General features: G+C 45.4%; 2 protein-coding genes across 2 annotated transcripts in view; both read right to left on the bottom strand.

Moving 5' to 3' along the window:
* Positions 1 to 1924: 1924 nt before the first annotated feature.
* On the bottom strand, positions 1925 to 3367 carry LOC116221045 (trihelix transcription factor GT-2-like). The gene is made up of 2 exons (XM_031570029.1): positions 2801 to 3367; positions 1925 to 2259 (listed from the first exon to the last, which is right to left on the bottom strand). The coding sequence occupies exons 1-2, from the start codon at positions 3321 to 3323 to the stop codon at positions 2141 to 2143; spliced, it is 642 nt and encodes a 213-aa protein (XP_031425889.1). The 5' UTR covers positions 3324 to 3367; the 3' UTR covers positions 1925 to 2140.
* Positions 3368 to 14267: 10900 nt separating this feature from the next.
* LOC116220980 (variant surface antigen E-like) overlaps positions 14268 to 15017 on the bottom strand; it is an 809-nt gene continuing 59 nt past the window's right edge. Inside the window, exon 2 of the mRNA XM_031569915.1 lies at positions 14268 to 14784. Coding sequence (XP_031425775.1) covers positions 14268 to 14784 — 517 coding nt within the window. The remainder of the gene's footprint in view (positions 14785 to 15017) is intronic.

The raw sequence follows: 15017 nt of genomic DNA, 5'->3' as shown, positions 1-15017 counted from the left end.
CCAAGCTATTGAGATTTCTAGGTATGTTACAAGCTTAAAGTAGTATGATGTTTTATAGAGGTTTTATTATGTTTTTATGTATATTATGTTTTATTTATGCTGGGCCATTTAGTAAACAAGTCCAACACTGGTAACCATTTTAGTTTCTCCTCCCAAGAACCAAGAGAAATCGATGGCGTCTCAATCGGCCACTTCCTGTTGGGAGATCCAGCGTATCCTCTCATGGACTGGATCATGAAAGGCTACACCCATTCCCCAAAACATCACCCCTGAGCAGGAGTCCTTCAATGCCTACTTAAGCTCTGCAAGGACCACGGTGGAGATTGCGTTTGGGAGACTGAAGTCACGCTGGAGAGTTTTGATGAAGCTTGGTGTCTTCCACTTTTCATTCACCCCTAAAGTGATCGCTACCTGTTGTGCATTGCACAATTTCTGTGAGAATGAGAAGGAAGTTGTGAATCCCAACTGGTCAGTGGAAGCGGCTACACTTGCATCGAACCTGCCACAGCCAGGTGACCGTGCCAACAATCACGCAGACAATACAAATGGACAGAGGATCAGAGCCGCGCTCACAGATTACCTGAGTGCAAACTTCCCCCTGCGCAGACCATACCTTTAGACGTCTTGGTATTCATTACATAATTGCCAGTTTTTTATAGGTTTGTAAATACAATTCTTGTACAGTTCATGTGTGTGTGTACGTCACCTTTAGACGTCTTGGTATTCATTACATAATTGACAGTTTTTTATAGGTTTGTAAAAACAATTCTTGTACAGTTCATGTGTGTTTCATTCCACAAATAAAGAAACTCACAGAAGTTTTAGTTAAGTGTTTCATTTATAAGAAATATTAAGAAAAGTAAAACAAGGTATAAGCACACAAGAAAAACAAGGTATAAAAGCACACAAGTATAAAAGGTAAAACCTTGAATGTCACAAAAAAAAACAAATATTTATATATATATTTATATATATATGTATAAATTCAGATTGTGTATATATACTGTGTATATATGTATATGTATATATATATATATATATATATATATATATATATATATATATATACACACACACACACACACACACACACACACACACACACACACACACACACACACACACACACACACACACACACACACACACACACACACACACACACACACACACACACCGAGGTAGAGTCTAGAAATTGTGCTGTATGAACGGTAAGGTGCTTTTCAGGCGGTAGTGCAAATAAGTAAGGCGGTGTATATGGACAGTGCATACATGGACAATATAAGAGAAGACATGGTCATATTATAACATCTATTGAGATAATGGAGATTGGAAAGAACAATAAATATAGTTTAAAGTGAGGTCTGTGCAGGTCGAGTCCAAGGTGCAAAATGACGTGTGTTGAATGAGCCTAGTTCAGCTGATGGTAGTGGGAGGTGGATGGGGAATCCATAACCATAATAAGCATCTTGCGGTGGTTGATGATGATGTTGTGGTGAGAATGTGTTTGGTTGAGGTGGTGGTGGTGAGGATGTGTTTGGTTGAGGTGGTGAGGATGTGTTTGGTTGAGGTGGTGGTGGTGAGAATGTGTTTGGTTGATGATGATGTTGTGGTGAGGATGTGTTTGGTTGAGGTGGTGGTGGTGAGGATGTGTTTGGTTGAGGTGGTGGTGAGGATGTGTTTGGTTGAGGTTGAGGTGGTGAGAATGTGTTTGGTTGAGGTTGAGGTGGTGAGAATGTGTTTGGTTGAGGTTGAGGTGGTGAGAATGTGTTTGGTTGAGGTGGTGAGAATGTGTTTGGTTGAGGTTGAGGTGGTGAGAATGTGTTTGGTTGAGGTTGAGGTGGTGAGGATGTGTTTGGTTGAGGTGGTGGTGAGGATGTGTTTGGTTGAGGTGGTGGTGAGGATGTGTTTGGTTGAGGTGGTGGTGGTGAGGATGTGTTTGGTTGAGGTTGAATGTTATCTATTCTCTGCATCAGCTTCTCAACCATACGGTCAGTGCTCTGGAGGATGCTGGCGATCAACCGTTCCTCCCGGGCCTCGCTTCTTGCCATGTCCTCCTTCCATTCTTGATTCATGATTTGCATCTGGTTCACGAGCACATCGACGTCTCTCATTCGCCTTGATTGCTGAGGAGCAGGACCTAACGGAGGAGGTGGCACGCAGTAGGTGGAGTAGTGGCTGAAGGTGGTGGAGTTGACCTAGGTGAGGAGGATCCAGGTGAGCCTCCGAGCAGCGTCTCTTCCGGGTCCATTGTAGTATCTATAAGATGGAACAGCACAAATAATAATAATAAAACGTTATTTATATAGCACCTTTCATGCGAAAGAATGCAACTCAAAGTGCTTTACAGCAAATACGTGCGTAATTGCGTGCGCAATTTACGTGCACAAAGAAATTACATGCACATAAAAATAGACATCAACGAAACATAAAAACTCAACTATAGTGCAAAAACAAATGTAGAAAGTACACTTTATTACGTTTGTAACTAGCTTTCATCCTAAATTGAATTCCTTGCAAGTTAGTGGGAAGGTCTACCCGTTTCTCAAAGACAAAGGGCTAGCTAGCAAGTGGCACCCATGTTAGCTTCGAAAGTTACGGTTATCAAGTGGGACCCAGGTTAGCCTTCCGTTTTATGATTGTACATTGTTTTCATCGTCGATTTAATTCCTCGCAAGTTATGGGAAGGTACACATGTTTCAACACATATTTAGCACTGCTAACACATCTCAAAAACAGCATCAGCTAGCATCTGTTATCTAGCACTTGTTGTAGTGTGATGCAACTGAAATGAACTTACCCATGGTAGTTGGCAACTGAACACCCGAATCTACGCCGTTGTGCTCTACTAGGGACAGAGGCCTGCTCCCAAGAAGGTCATCTATGACATCATAGAACGGGCACGTAGTGCGACCACGGCCATTTACTCCACTGTCCCGTTTGGCCCGGAAGAACGCCTTCTTCACGTTCTTCCAGCGACTCTTGATCTGCTCAGGGGTCCTGGGAAAGCCAGCCTCTACCATCTTCAGTGCCACCTTTTTAAACAGTTCACCATTTCTGGTCTTCCTGCCGTCCATGAACTTTCGTATGTTCAACTCCTTCAATACATTAAGCATAAATTCTGTCTGCTCTTCGGTCCAGAAACGCGTGGTGGCTCTTGTGTTGTCCATAGCGTTGTTTGTTTGCGGTACAATGGCAGAGTTCAACAACATATTGTTGGTCAGAATTACCATGTCCATGTACCTTCGGCGACGGCGTCTTCTCTCCGTTATCAAATCAGCCAATAGCGCCATTCGCATTCGCTGTACTCCTATTAACATCATGCACAAATAGTAGAGGGATGTGGCTTCACCTTGCTCTCCGTTCGCCATCTTTCTTGAAATGTTGATGTTGTTGGTTGTTGTTGGTAGTGGTGAAGAGGTCAAGCGGAAATGGCTGTATCACCACTAGTTGTAATGAAAACAGCGCCACCTATCGTATCGGATATGACATGCTTTCGGCCAATGATTCGATTTATTCACTGCCATGTATATTGGGATAATAGCACTTGCCCCAAAAGATAGCATAGTCCGATTAAGCAAAGATTCGAATTATACCATCATGTAAACACACTGAATGACTGTTGCCCTAATTTCATTAGAGCATCTTACATGAATGCCACACAGGGGCCCCTCTATTTCTACTATGGCCTCTTCCTTGTCCTCGTCCTAGTCCTTGCTGAGGTAAACACTGGCCCACACTGGCCCACACTGGTGGCAGGGGGAGACTGTTCACTGCAGAACAGATTTGACCTTTTTACAGTATCCAATCTAATGTGGAAAAATGACTGCAATAAATATTTTTGTGTCAGAATCTTTGCCATTTTGTACACAGTAGAACAAATGTAAAATCAATGGTGTTGACAGGTCCTTGTTTAGAATATCTTTTACAGTATTTTGCAATACAAAAACAGAACTACAATATTTTATGTATACAAATTATCAGATTTCAAATACTTTCTGACAGTATATTGTCAAGAGTGCTCAGTACAAAACCCAAATTGTAGTATGTTGTCAGTGGTAAAATAGTCAATGCTGTGAGGGTGTTGCACAAAAGTTGAAGTGATGGATTCAGAGGTTGATATTAATAGCTGTAGTTTGAATTTTGTTATCCATTGTTAAATAAATGAGAAAACGTACATTTTCAATTGAGCACAAATTGTAGGTTTTGATGGAAATGTTTGGTTTTGATGGGTGTGTGATAAGTTTTGAGAAGGTGGGGTCATTCTGCAAACATCAAATAGTGTTTTGGTTATTTCATCTTCTGTTATGGGCTGTGTGTGAGCTGTTTTGAAAACGTAAACAGTGATTGGAAAAATGTGCCAAAGCAATCGAGAAAAACTGTAAAGAAAACCAGTGTGTTCTCTTGTGGTACAACTCGATAAATGAAAACCAAGCTTGCGCGTCTTCCCTTGTGTGGGCTGTCCACTAGGTGGCAGTATTTACTTATCTCTAGCTACTAAAGCTACTAAATTTAGGTTTACTTACAGAAGGCAGAACACTACCAATACACACTGTTTACTTGCATTGTGATTGAAGATCACTTTCAGGAGCGAGACAGGTAAGGATTGGGACATCACACAGTAGAGTTACAGAGGGAACACAACAGAAGATTACTTTCAGGAGCGAGACAGGTGAGGATTGGGGACATCACACAGTACAGTTACAGAGAGAACACAACAGAAGATTACTTTCAGGAGCGAGACAGGTAAGGATTGGGGACATCACACAGTACAGTTACAGAGAGAACACAACAGAAGATTACTTTCAGGAGCGAGACAGGTAAGGATTGGGGACATCACACAGTACAGTTACAGAGGGAACACAACAGAAGATTACTTTCAGGAGCGAGACAGGTGCACCTTCAGTCTCTATAGAGTCTGAAGCCATGCATACTAGGATACGATACCACACACACACACACACACACACACACACACACACACACACACACACGCACACAATTGTAACTGCACTGCACAGATCCCCAGTTTTAGGAATTGTAACTTTTGTGAGTTACAGACAACTTTTTATGCCAATTCTGATTCAGTTCAATGCTCTTCTTTCTAAAAGGGATTAGCATGCCTGTGTATTGGTCTGAGTTTGTGTGTGTGTGTGTGTGTGTGTGTGTGGTGCCAATAGCACAAATCCCAGCTCTCCACCTGCGCGCTCCCCATCTCACCTGCGGATTATGGAGGCTCAAACGCTCAACGCTAAAATGTCCAGGCCTACATGTGGCCACTCTCCCTCTTTCTCCATCTCTCTCTCTCTCTCCCTCTCTCTCCCACTCTCCCTCCCTCCCTCTCCCTCTATCTCTCCCCCCCTCTCTCTCTCCACTCCTCCACTCTCCCTCTCTCTCTCTCTCTCTCTCTCTCTCCCCCTCTCTCTCTCTCCCACTCTCCCTCCCTCTCCCTCCCTCTCTCTCTCTCTCCCTCTCTCTCTCCCCCTCTCCCTCTATCTCTCCCGCCCCCCCTCTCTCTCTCTCTCTTTCTCTCTCTCTCTTTCTCTCCCACTCTCCCACTCTTCCAAATGCTCACAATTTTGCTGTGTGATCCCGGCAGCCTTACCTGCCTGCTATGAGAGTGTGTGTGTGTGTGTGTGTGTGATCCGGGCAGCCTTACCTGCCTGCTATGAGTGTGTGTGTGTGTGTGTGTGTGTGTGTGGAGCTCTAAAACAATCTGACCCTAAGCCCGTATCACAGCCCCACTGCGGAGCCGCCGGGGTGGGCACTGGTTCTGGGAGGCTCTGATAAGACTGCAGGTTAAAGAGTATTCCCCTGTTCCACTCACTCCGGTCGAGATGGAGACGTGAGGCTCTATCACACACACACACACACACTCACACACACACACACACACACACACACACACCACTCACTCCGGTCGAGATGGAGAGTGAGGCTCTGATAAGACTTCAGGTTAAAGAGTATTCCCCTGTTCCACTCACTCCGGTCGAGATGGAGACGTGAGACTCTATCACACACACACACACTCACACACACACACACACACACACACACACACGCACACACACAAAGACACACACACACACACACACACACAGATATACACACACACACACACACACACACACACTCACTCCGGTCGAGATGGAGACGTGAGGAACTGATAAGACTGTCAGCATAAAATGTGTGGACTCCATCTGAATTCATCTCCATGGGATCTAAGCCATCTCATGTCAGCCATGTAGGCGTGCACACACACACACACACACACACACACACACAGATACAGACACACTCCATGGGATCTAAGCCATCTCAATAGTGTTATCTGACATCCCACACACACACCACACACACACACACACACACACACACACACACACACACACACGCACACATACACACAGATACAGACACACACAGATACAGACACACTCCATGGGATCTAAGCCTTCTCAATAGTGTTATCTGCTGTATTTCACCTAGCCGTTGCAAACACAGAATAGAAACATATAACCCCCCCCCCCCCCTCCCATTTTTAGTGTGCGTGCTTCGCCTGTTAAACTAATCTTTCTTCCATGAAGACATACTCTTAGTGCTGAGAGTGGGCGCCATGTAAGGATCACATGACGACCCGGCACATGTATGAATCATCACATGACCCTGCACATGTGTATGAAGGATCACATGACCCCGCACATGTGTATGAAGGATCACATGACCCCGCACATGTGTATGAAGGATCACATGACGACCTGCACATGTGTATGAAGGATCACATGACCCCGCACATGTGTATGAAGGATCACATGACCCCCTGCACATGTATGAAGGATTGCTGTAAAGGACCTAATTGTCAGTGGGACTTTCCCGATGGAATAAATGACTAATTCAAAAGCTCATCGAGATGCTTACAGCCACATGACGCCTTTGCACTGTAGTTGAGGGACACAACTTCACAATCAATTATCTCCCTTGAGATTTACATTCAAATTCAGCTACAGTAATAGGATTAAGACAACATACCATAGCACACCATACCACAATTCCATACCACACCATACCATGCCATGCCATGCCATACTATTATATAACATGACATAACGTGGCTCAGTTGCTTGCACTGCTTGCACTGCCGCCTCACAGCAAGAAGGTCATGGATTCGATTCCCACATGGGGCGCTGTTGGCTCTGGGGGGCAGGTGGGCTATCTCCCGGGCCTTTCTGTGTGGAGTTTGCATGTTCTCCCCGTGTTCACAAGGGGTTTCCTCCAGTAAGGACTCCAACTGAAAAAACATGCAAAATAACCGAACACATGTCCATCCCTGACCAAAGATGGACAGTTCACTTCACTTGGTCCCCGGGCGCTACAAGCACTGCTTCTGGGGGGTCCTTGAGGAAGGACAGTCCAGGATGGGAAAAAGCAGAAAATAAATTCACCGCGACCTCAGGCTTACCTGCGTGTGTGTGTGTGTGTCCTGTGTCACCTCCATATATGCACGTGTGTGTTCCAGTGTGTCGTGTGTGCCATTAAAAACCTGACAAAGGTCTTAATTATTATAATTATAACATGGCAAAACAAAACATAACAGCATATTATTACACACATTCACCTGATTCAGCAACAGTAAGCAGCAAAGAGAGAAGGTTGAAGGTTAGGTTGTGGCCACCTGTATTCACACGCATATATATTCCTTTAGAAGACATTTATCCTCAAAACACCCAAAAACCAAGGTTACAACATATCAGTACCCATGGTATGTGGAGAAGCCACTCACATTTCGTGTCATCAAAGAGTTGCTGATATGATCCTTCTGTCAACATTGTATTGTAATTATAATACAAAGACAATTGAGGGGGGTAACAGATACATTACCTTAAATACTTGCTGTATCATATTTCTTACTTGATATATTTACCTTAAATACCTGCTGTATCATATTTGATACATACATTTTCCATACATTTGCTGTAAAAGTATTAAATATTGAGTAATATGCAAGTTCCCTCAATACAGTCAAATGTTATATTGAAATGTCAGTAACAATAACAATGTTATTCCTAAAGTAATTCTTTTTTTAATTGCCAAAGATTTGCCTGCCAAATGAGTTACAGCATGAAGGCAGCCATTTTGCTGTCCACTACTGCCTACAATGCACCTACACACACACACACCTACATCCCCCTTCATCATACAGCACACACACACACACACCAGAGGGGAGAAGACATGGTGTCAGATTGCATGCAACCGCTTTTTTAGGGAAATATTCATCATGGTGATGTAGGCACTGGGCTTTGTAAAGCGCCTTGAGACAATTTGATTGTTTTGGGCGCAATATAAATAGAATTGAATTAAATTGAATGTAAAATATGATACAAGTGTCACTAAATGCCAAAGGTGGCCGCTGTAAAACCAATACAACATATGGCCTCTAGTCCCAAGAATTGAAAAATACTCAGACCTTAAGATTTAGTGCAATGTTACATGAGCCATATTTAACTGTTATGTGAAGACACATGATGTGCAGTTACTTACCTTTTACTGCCTTTTGACTCCCATACAGCTCAGATTTCAATAAATAAAGATTTCAGTAAACAACTGACTGAATTGATTGTGGAATGTACAGTATACTGCCAGATTTCAGTACATTTTATATCGACTGACTGAATTGATTGTGAAATGTATATTGCCAGATTTTGTAAAAAAATTTTTTTAAAAAAAACTGTTTGCATGAATGAGAGCGGGACACTTTTAGTAGATTACAAAATCTGTAATGAACCATGAGTATTTTTACAACATTTGAGCACCAGTTGTCTACACATCTTGTCTTCATGTTTAAAGGAAATGTGAAAAAAAGGTCAACCACACAAAGAAACACATAAAAAGCTGGCACTCTGTCGATATCAAATCAGAATTCTTCCCCCCTGTAGTTTCAGCTCTTTGAGGTGGCTGTGTGTGTGTGTGTGTGTGTGTGTGTGTGTGTGTGTGTGTGTGTGTGGATGCGTGTGGGTGTTGGTTTGAGGTGGCTGCACAGTGTGGCGGTCCAGCCCAATGGGTCGTCCAGCAAACATGCTTATGATTCAGAGCTGTGGCACTGGCTTTGGAAGAGGCATACACCCAAACCAACACCCACACGCATCCACACACACACACACACACACACACACGCAGACGCACACCCAAACCAACACCCACACGCATCCACACACAAACACATACGCAAACACACACACACACACACACACACACACACACACACACACACACACGCAGACGCACACCCAAACCAACACCCACACGCATCCACACACACACACACACACACACACACACACACACACGCAGACGCACACCCAAACCAACACCCACGCGCATCCACACACACACACACACACACACACACACACACGCAGACGCACACCCAAACCAACACCCACACGCATCCACACACAAACAAAAAAAATAGAAAAAATAGTAAATGATTTACTGCCAGTGACACATGACTGGTGACCCCCCCCGCCCTCTCATCACCCCACATCATGCCGGTGAAGGCAAACAGATGCAAACTGAGGGGACGATATCTTGCCTTTAACGAATGACAGATGGCCACTCGGTTTCTTCCGTGAGGGTAAACGGCTTCATGAAACAAAATCGACATGGTCGCTCTCCCACATCAAAGCGATATGCCAACCACAGAGCCCGCTGCGCTCGCTGGCTTTCAACAGTGTTGGACAACAGACACACATATGACAGGGGGTGGGGTGGGTGGGGTACACTGTAGATATTGTGAAAAGATGGTGCTGGTTAGTGGCCTCTGTGAAAAAATGATCGTTTGATGTATCAACAAAGTATGTGTGTTTAGTCGAGCCATTCATTTCCTTGTCATTCTTCTTTGACCAACTCAACTGGGTACACATTTGTATTAGATTTTCACATCTCACCCGCAGCCTGCTGCAACGCTGCCTTTTCACATCTCACCCGCTGCAACGCTGAATTTACAACGCACATTCTGCTTGGAGCCGGCCGGGCAGAGAGGTAGAGAAATAAAAAACAATAAACATATCATTTACATTTATGGGGGGGGGGGGGGGGGGGGGTCTTTACATATATAGAGGCCAGGACACTTCACTTCTGGTGATAGAACTTTGAAAATCTCCTGATCATTCCATACACTACACGACACACACACACACACACACACTACACACACACACACACACACACACACACACACACACACACACACACACACACATACACTATTACAAACTTGGGCATGCACATTCCACAAATGAAAAAAATTGAAGCTCCATTTACGAACCCTGCAATCACACCCAAAATTGCTCTTTTCAACCAGGGTCACTGTCTGGGTGCTCAAAAGTGACTTTGGAGTGATTGAGTAACAGATGGCGGCCATCTTGCCTTATCACTGAAGAGGCAGTGTGCGTGTGTGTGTGTGTGTGTGTGCGTGTGTGTGTGCGTGCGCCTGTGTGTGTGTGTGTGTGTGTGTGCGCCTGTGTGTGTGTGCGTGCGCCTGTGTGTGTGTGTGTGTGCGCCTGTGTGTGTGTGTGTGCGCCTGTGTGTGCGCCTGTGTGTGTGTGTGTGTGTGTGTGTGTGTGTGTGTGTGTGTGTGTGCCCCTGTGTGTGTATGTATGGAGGGGGGTGTGAAAGGGGTACAGGGGATTTGGCGGGTAGTTAAGATTGGCTGGGGTTCACTTGCTATCACACGGCCCCCTCTCTCTGCATGATTGGCTACAGGTGGACAGCCTGATCCCCAGTCCACAGTGCGCTGAGATCTCAGCCTGAAACAGTTATTGCTGATGACATGAAGTGTAATTGCTAATTATATGCCTGAGCAGTCACATTTTATCCACCTATTTCTCTCTTCTCTTTCCATAGCCTCCCAAATCTCACATCTGCAGATGTTCACCCCCCCCCCCCCCCCCCCCCCCCCCCCCCCACACACACACACACACACACACACACACTGTGAGGCATAGGTCGCCTGAGAAGTGTGACAGTAATTCAGAGAGTCAATTACAATCATCCAATCTGCTCCCCTGTATGTAGAACATGCTTTCTCATGTGTTTAAAGGAGATTGAATTTCCAATTTGAAGCGTGAAAATCCAGTTATTTGGCCAATTTGTGCAGTGGCAATTTCTGGTTGCTTCTGGAGGTGTGTGTGAGCTGAAGCTTCTGGAGGTGTGTGTGAGCTGGTTGCTTCTGCAGGTCTGTGTGAGCTGCTGGTTGCTCCGCCGGTTTGGTTTCTTCGACTGATAAGTGGCTTCGGGTGCAAGCCCTGGATAGATATAGCTTAGCTAAGAATCTGCCTCACAAGAGCCTGAGAATAATGAAAAAAAAACGAATACTTTATATTCAGCAACATGGAAAGTCAATGGGAGAGGAGTTAAAGTCAATGGGAGAGGAGTTAAAGTCAATGGGAGAGGAGTTAAAGTCAATGGGAGAGAACTTACTGGCTGAGAAGTGAAATTCAATCCCAGAGTCCCAAATCTAGGGTGACCATTTGGCCACTATGTGAGGGTATATGTGTAGTGACCATTTGGCCTCTATGTGAAGGGTATATACTGTATGTAGTCCGCCAGTCATTCTTGAAAACCAAATCCCCACAGGACAAACAGGACCCTGGCGCGTAGCGGAGGGATCTTGTATCATCCTGACGGAGGGATCTTGTATCATCCATTTATTCATTGTTTCATGATTTAAGGACCATTCCCTTGCCATTGCCAGTGTCCCATGGCAACATGGGCATGGAAGACCTGACCTCGTTGTTGCCAGTGTCCCATGGCAACAGGACACATGACCTCGTTGTTGCCAGTGTCCCATGGCAACAGGACACATGACCTCGTTGTTGCCAGTGTCCCTTGGCAACAGGACACATGACCTTGTTGTTGCCAGTGTCCCTTGGCAACAGGACACATGACCTCGTTGTTGCCAGTGTCCCATGGCAACAGAACACATGACCTCGTTGTTGCCAGTGTCCCTTGGCAACAGGACACATGACCTTGTTGTTGCCAGTGTCCCTTGGCAACAGGACACATGACCTTGTTGTTGCCAGTGTCCCTTGGCAACAGGACACATGACCTTGTTGTTGCCAGTGTCCCTTGGCAACAGGACACATGACCTTGCTGTGGCATGTGGTGCAGGGTGATGTCACGCGTGATCTCGCTGCTGCCAGGGTTCTCCTGCCCGCATGCCCGTTCTCTGGAGCCGTGTGGCACCCGGCCCTCTGACCTTGGAGAGTTCCTCTGGCAGTGCCCTCCAGTCTGCCCGTGGGGCATCTGTGCCAACACTCAGCTCAGCTCTGCTCAGGTCAGGGCAGGGCGTGTTTAAATGATAATCACCAGCTCTGTGGGGGAAGAAGATGGGTGTGGTTATGTGTGTGTGTGTGTGTTATGTGTGTGTGTGTGTCTGTGTGTGTGTGTGTTATGTGTGTGTGTGTGTGTCTGTGTGTGTGTGTGTGTGTGTGTGTGTGTGTGTGCCTGGGGGGTGGGGTGCCCCTCGTGTGCAGAGAATGCCACGGGCTGTGTGTGTGTGTGTGTGTGTGTGTGTGTGTGTGTGTGTGCGTCTGTTAATGTGCATGTGTGTGTGTGTGTGTGTGTGTGTGTGTGTTTGTATGTGTGTGTGTGCGTGTGTGTGTTAATGTGCATGCGTGTGTGTGTGTGTGTGTGTGTGTGTGTGCGTGTGTTAATGTGCATGTGTGTGTGTGTGTGTGTGTGTGTGTGTGTGTGTGTGTACCACAGGCTGTTGCACAATCTGATACATTCACACCTGCTGGCTGCCAGGGCCTATTAATTAGCCTGGCCGTGTCGAGGCGCTAACGAGTGTGTTTCACCGCCTGCTAGCGGGGGATGCCAATCATCTGTGGCCTAGGCTCATCCTCTACGACCAGATGACATACGCCCCCCATTCTCCCACAGTCCAGGACTGAAGCACTATGCACATTAACACACGCACACACACACACACACACACACACACACACACACACACACACACACACACACACACACACACACACACACACACACACACACACACACACACACAGATGCCTTTCTTAGAAGAGACTTGCATTACAGAGAAGGCAACACTTAATATACTGTAGATGCAGTTCTCTGTTCTTTAATCCAAATTTCTCCCCTCAGAATCAGAATCAGAATCAGAATTGGATTTATTGGCAAGTAGGTTTACACCTACTTGGATTTTTTTCTGGTGTAAAGGTGCATACAGTAAACATAAAAACATACAAACAGTACAATAAGTACTACACATAACATAAAAACATAAAAACACAAATAAGTACTACACATAAGAAAAGTACTACACATAGGAACCAAAAAACACAATATATATACGATACAAATATATAAACAATGAATATAAAAAAGTGGGTTCACAAGAGCTATGCTCTACGAGTTGAGTTTCATGAAGACACCCTTCATTACTAAAACACTAATATCTGCATCCAGACTCCCATAGACTTTCAACGACACCAACTACTGTTTTTATGAAGCTACGTAACTTCATGCTTTAAGTAGACCAATTTCATTGCTGTTGTTTTAAATGATTCTCTGATTTAATTTTTTTTTACTTTATGTTATTTTATTTTATTTGTTTGTTGTTTAATGTGTTTTTTTTAATTTATTTTGTCTGTTTTGTTTTGTTATGGTTTGTTTATTTATTGTTCTTCTGTATTATGTAGCCTCAATCAGGGCATTGCTGCAAAAGAGCCCTGTGCTCAGTCAATTCTCCCTGAATAAACAATGATGATGATGATGATGATGATGATGATGATGATTGAAGCAACAGCACGTTACGATTTTACCTTGAAACCTTTAAATGGCTGTTGATGGTGCAAAACCTCGTAGGGAGGTAGAGTGACATGTCTGTGGCCGGCCACTTCTTCACCGTCTTGATCCTCTTGCTCCACTCTGATTGAGATGTATCACCGTCTCTCCGACTGCGTAGTTGTTCTCATCTCGATCAAAAACTTTGGAAGCTTTTATGAAGTTGGAACCGTTGTCTGTTGTTGTTTCCCCCCCTGAACTTTGAACTTTGAACTCAAAGTCATTCAGGGCCCTGTGTCGCCAACACATCAGATGTTTGTGAGCCTCTCAGTTGTTTACAGGCGAGGGATGCCGAGCCTCTTTTGAGACTGTCAGGGTCGCTCCAAAGGGCAGCAACACCAATGAAGCTCCGCCTTCTGACAGACCAGCAGTCGCTGTTGGTGGCAATATGGTCAACTCCCGTGATGGCCTCCCGTGATGGCCTCCAGTGATGGCCTCTCGTGATGGCCTCCCGTGATGGCCTCCAGTGATGGCCTCCAGTCATGGCCTCTAGTGATGGCCTCTCGTGATGGCCTCTCGTGATGGCCTCCAGTGATGGCCTCCAGTGATGGCCTCCAGTGATGGCCTCCCGCGATGGCCTCCAGTGATGGCCTCCCGTGATGGCCTCCCGTGATGGCCTCCAGTGATGGCCTCCAGTGATGGCCTCTCGTGATGGCCTCTAGTGATGGCCTCCAGTGATGGCCTCCAGTGATGGCCTCTCGTGATGGCCTCCAGTGATGGCCTCCAGTGATGGCCTCTAGTGATGGCCTCTCGTGATGGCCTCCAGTGATGGCCTCCAGTGATGGCCTCCAGTGATGGCCTCTAGTGATGGCCTCTCGTGATGGCCTCCAGTGATGGCCTCTCGTGATGGCCTCCAGTGATGGCCTCCAGTGATGGCCTCCAGTGATGGCCTCAGTCACTGCCTTCTGCCTTCATTTCCTTGGAGGCATCATCCATCATGGAGTGCAGACTCAGCCTTGACCATTTTGGATTAGGCAGCAGTTCCTTCACAAAATCTCTAAATGGTTCCTGTTCAACAACACAGAATGGCTGGAGTTTCTTGAGGTTGGATGGGAGTTTTTTTAAATGCCAATATTTCTGTGTCTTTGGGATAAGTATTAGAGAAGAATCTTTCACTTCAACATGAGGAAGCATTTTTTTTT

This window comes from Clupea harengus, chromosome 7, assembly GCF_900700415.2.
Source record: "Clupea harengus chromosome 7, Ch_v2.0.2, whole genome shotgun sequence".
Taxonomy (NCBI): domain Eukaryota; kingdom Metazoa; phylum Chordata; class Actinopteri; order Clupeiformes; family Clupeidae; genus Clupea; species Clupea harengus.
This window is presented reverse-complemented; position numbering and strand designations above follow the sequence as displayed.